General features: G+C 37.7%; 1 protein-coding gene across 1 annotated transcript; it reads right to left on the bottom strand.

Moving 5' to 3' along the window:
• LOC109013368 (laccase-14-like) lies at window positions 1-3,557 on the bottom strand. The gene is made up of 7 exons (XM_018995430.2): window positions 3,242-3,557; window positions 2,978-3,129; window positions 2,618-2,862; window positions 1,701-1,826; window positions 922-1,516; window positions 314-675; window positions 1-192 (listed from the first exon to the last, which is right to left on the bottom strand). The coding sequence occupies exons 1-7, from the start codon at window positions 3,335-3,337 to the stop codon at window positions 11-13; spliced, it is 1,758 nt and encodes a 585-aa protein (XP_018850975.1). The 5' UTR covers window positions 3,338-3,557; the 3' UTR covers window positions 1-10.

The raw sequence follows: 3,557 nt of genomic DNA, 5'->3' as shown, positions 1-3,557 counted from the left end.
TTTTTTTTTTTTACTCTTTTTTCTGGAAAATTGATGGTCGGACGCCATACAAAGAATCAGATTCACAAGGTGGCATGTAGGCCGGAGGAGGGAGGAGAGTCGAATCTTCGGTGCCACCGTTCTTTACTATAAAAGCTGTGTCCATACCCCAACTCATGTGCCGATCAAAATGGCAATGCATGTACCAAACCCCTGCAGAGAAGTCATCCATTTTTCAATCTATTAATACCCTTTATTCATCCCAAAAAAGAAAAAAATCAAGAACAGTCATGTCAAATATGCAAGTACGTGAGTCAAACTTATTGAATTTTACCTGGATTACTAGCTATGAATCTGATGGTAGCCCATCCATCCTTAGGAACTGGAACAGTGTTAGCTTCAGGCGGATCAACCAAATTATAAGTTAGTGGATCGGTTTCCTTGTCGAAGTTTCCAGTTCCCGTTCCGACCACATAAAATCTAAACCCATGAAGATGCATTGGATGATTTTCTCCTGAATTCATGATGTTAGTCCCCTGAAACGTTATTTCGACGGTTGCGTTATAATCTAGCACTTTCACCCTCGTACCCTGGTCCGAGATGGTCACATTGTCTGTCAACAAATCCTCTGAGGTGAAGTTAAACACATGTGGTGGTCTGTTTGGGAAATTTGTGTCGTAATATCCACTTATGTTCCTGGAAAACAAAAATGTTAATTATGAGAGACCGGATGTTATTTCATTAGATCAATACCATTAATTAATAATCGGTCATATGCATTCTTTTAGTTATAATAAAGATATTATATAAGAATGTTCATGCTATAAAAGACTATTCATTTGGAGTTATCCTCGATCGAACTAATTATGTCCTTAACGGTAATTTATATTTAATTAAATTTGCATGAAATCATGCTTAAAATTCTGAAGAGAGTAAAGGTACCTGTAATAAGCTTGCAATATATCCATGGAAGGGTTAGCAAAACTGATGTTGTTTAGGCCGGAAGAAAGCCTGTTCCCATCAGGCCCTGCACACGAGGCATTGGGACATTTCATCATGTTTATAGATACTGCTATGTACATTCTGGTGGAGACATTTTGAGGGACGTCCACAGGATGCTCTGGGGTTGCCAAACTCCTCAGACTTGATGTGTAGAAAGTTGCAGCGCCAATGTCATAAAAACCAGGGATGTTAGTCGGATAGACAGGCGACGATGGAGGAGTGTAGTTACCATTGTACTGGAATATTGCACTTGTGATGCTTTTGTCGAAGTCATCTGCCTGCCCATCAAAATAAGGGCTGGCAAGCATGTAATAGTGGCCAAGAGATTGGTTTGCTGTCACCAAAACATCCATTGTCTGTCCTGGGGTTATCATTATGTAACTGCAAACTAAGGGTTTGACGTAAGATCCATCCCATCCAACCACTGTGAGATTGTGGTCTGCAATGGCGAAGAACATCTCTGTGTTCTGTACAGTATTCACTATCCGAAGTAGATAGGTCTTGCCATAATCAACCGACATACGATATGTTGTATCTGTAATTCAACACCACCCCAACGCATAATTATAATAAGTAAAAAAATGTGTTGCTGCATCATACATATATGATCATCAAAATAAATTAAAGCTTCTTCCGGAAAATAAAATAATAATAAAAAAATAATTAAAAAAAAATACTTGAAACATGATTAAATGATCATATATAGTTCTGTCTTGTACCTCTGGAGCACGGATAAAAATCCCCTGGTTCTCCATTGATGGCATATGAATCCGATAATGTCGTTAATCCACCATAACGTAGGGCCTCATCCAGTAAAGTCATCACATCTTCTTTGTACCACGAAGCTGCAACAAAAGAATAATAGAATTAATGTATGATTTTGCAACAATAGTTAAATTCCGAATTATAGGAGAATTTCTCAAAAACATCAATATAATGCTTGTTTGCAATGTTTAAGATTATTGATCTGTGTGTGTCATATTATGTTTGAATTACAGACAGTGCATGTAACTTAATTCCTAACAATGGATACCATATACATATTATATAGAAGTACGTAGTTAAAACTCAAATACACAATCAGTACGTAAAAGAATGGGGTTATAAATATCATCTGCGTGGGTTAGAAATAATGGAGTCAATTAAGGAGATATTTTTTAGATTCATATATATAGAAATACGTACGTTGATTAGCCATAGTCAACACATTAGCTGGCTAGTCCTATTCAACACAGTAGCTAGCTAGTCAAAGTAAGAGAATCATGTTTCAGGACGTACAATATTGATTAGCTAGCTAGCTAGTCATATTCAGCACATTAAGGTACAACTACATTTCCGCAAGTCCATTAAAATCCCATGCATGGCTGGATATGACCTTAATTTGGAAATTCAAGAGCCAGGGGCCGAAGATATATAACTGTAAGTCAAAGATGAAATATTGGAATTTTGAAATTCGGATGCGTGTCACGCAGAGAAACAGTAGAACACAGTACCAGATGTTGATCAACAGATCACGTGATAGTTGCTTCCAATTATAAGGCAGGATTGATGATTAATAATAGCACTGGGAAATAATTTATACACTTTTGAAGAATACCAAACATTCAATGCTAAAAGAAAAGGATATTGTGCATACCAAATACTAAAACTTGTTCTTCATCGGGCTTGGGAAATGGATAAGTTGTTCCCTCTGCCGGCAAGATGACGAAGGCACCATGTACCGTAGCTCTTGTCCAATCGCTATGGGCATGCCAGAATAAGGTTCCTTCTTCTGAAGAAAGTAAGACTTGGTAAGTGAAGTTTGTTCCGGCTGGGATGGGACACTGAGTTATGTATTCAGGTCCATCAAACCATGGATTTCTTGGTTGCTTTATTCCATGCCTGTAAATAAAAACAACGAAGAAAGTCATTTATTTAAAAAAAGTACTGTCTGACTCAAGCTGGTGATCATGAGTTTGAGAGACAGAAACAGAGACAGGGAGAGTGAAGAATTTACCAATGAATTGTCACCCCATATGTTCCTTGATTGTAAACATTCACGTAAACAGTGTCCCCTTTGTGGACGCGAATTACCGGTCCGGGAAAACTCTCATTTACGGCGAAAATGCTCTTTGTAGCGCATAGCTTTGTAAAATTCGTGTCCTTGAGCTGCAAGCACAAAAACCCAGTAATATACAATGATCATCAGCTTCTTCTAATTTTAGAAACAAATAAAAACAATGAATTAAACGAGATTTTGAAGAGAATAGTTTGCACTTACAACAAAGTCGTAGTAATGCACGTTGTTCTGAGCCATGCAAATGAGCAATATTTCACTAAGAACCAGAAGCCCCAAAAGCTCTGAGAATGAGTACATCTTGAAGAACAACTCTATGATCGATTTCCCTTCGTTCTATATCTGTCTTGACACAGAATGGATGTGCTTTCTTTTATAACCTTGACCTCCTCGGATATGGCGATGATGGGACTTTCGAGTTTCGATTTATGCTTAACATGAAGGCATGCAAGGGAAAGTTAGAAGAATGCTTTGATATTTAGGTGGACTTATCGTTACGATGAAAATTAGGTGCTGATGT

The sequence above is a fragment of the Juglans regia genome, chromosome 6 (genome assembly GCF_001411555.2).
Source record: "Juglans regia cultivar Chandler chromosome 6, Walnut 2.0, whole genome shotgun sequence".
Taxonomy (NCBI): domain Eukaryota; kingdom Viridiplantae; phylum Streptophyta; class Magnoliopsida; order Fagales; family Juglandaceae; genus Juglans; species Juglans regia.
This window is presented reverse-complemented; position numbering and strand designations above follow the sequence as displayed.

Excerpts from the sequence above, each read along its gene's own strand:
- LOC109013368 (XM_018995430.2), bottom strand. The coding sequence starts at position 3,337 with ATGTACTCATTCTCAGAGCTTTTGGGGCTTCTGGTTCTTAGTGAAATA. Across the intron at positions 1,517-1,700 it reads TTTTTATCCGTGCTCCAGAG|ATACAACATATCGTATGTCG; the intron begins GTACAAGACAGA and ends GTTGAATTACAG. Across the intron at positions 193-313 it reads ATTCATAGCTAGTAATCCAG|GGGTTTGGTACATGCATTGC; the intron begins GTAAAATTCAAT and ends ACTTCTCTGCAG.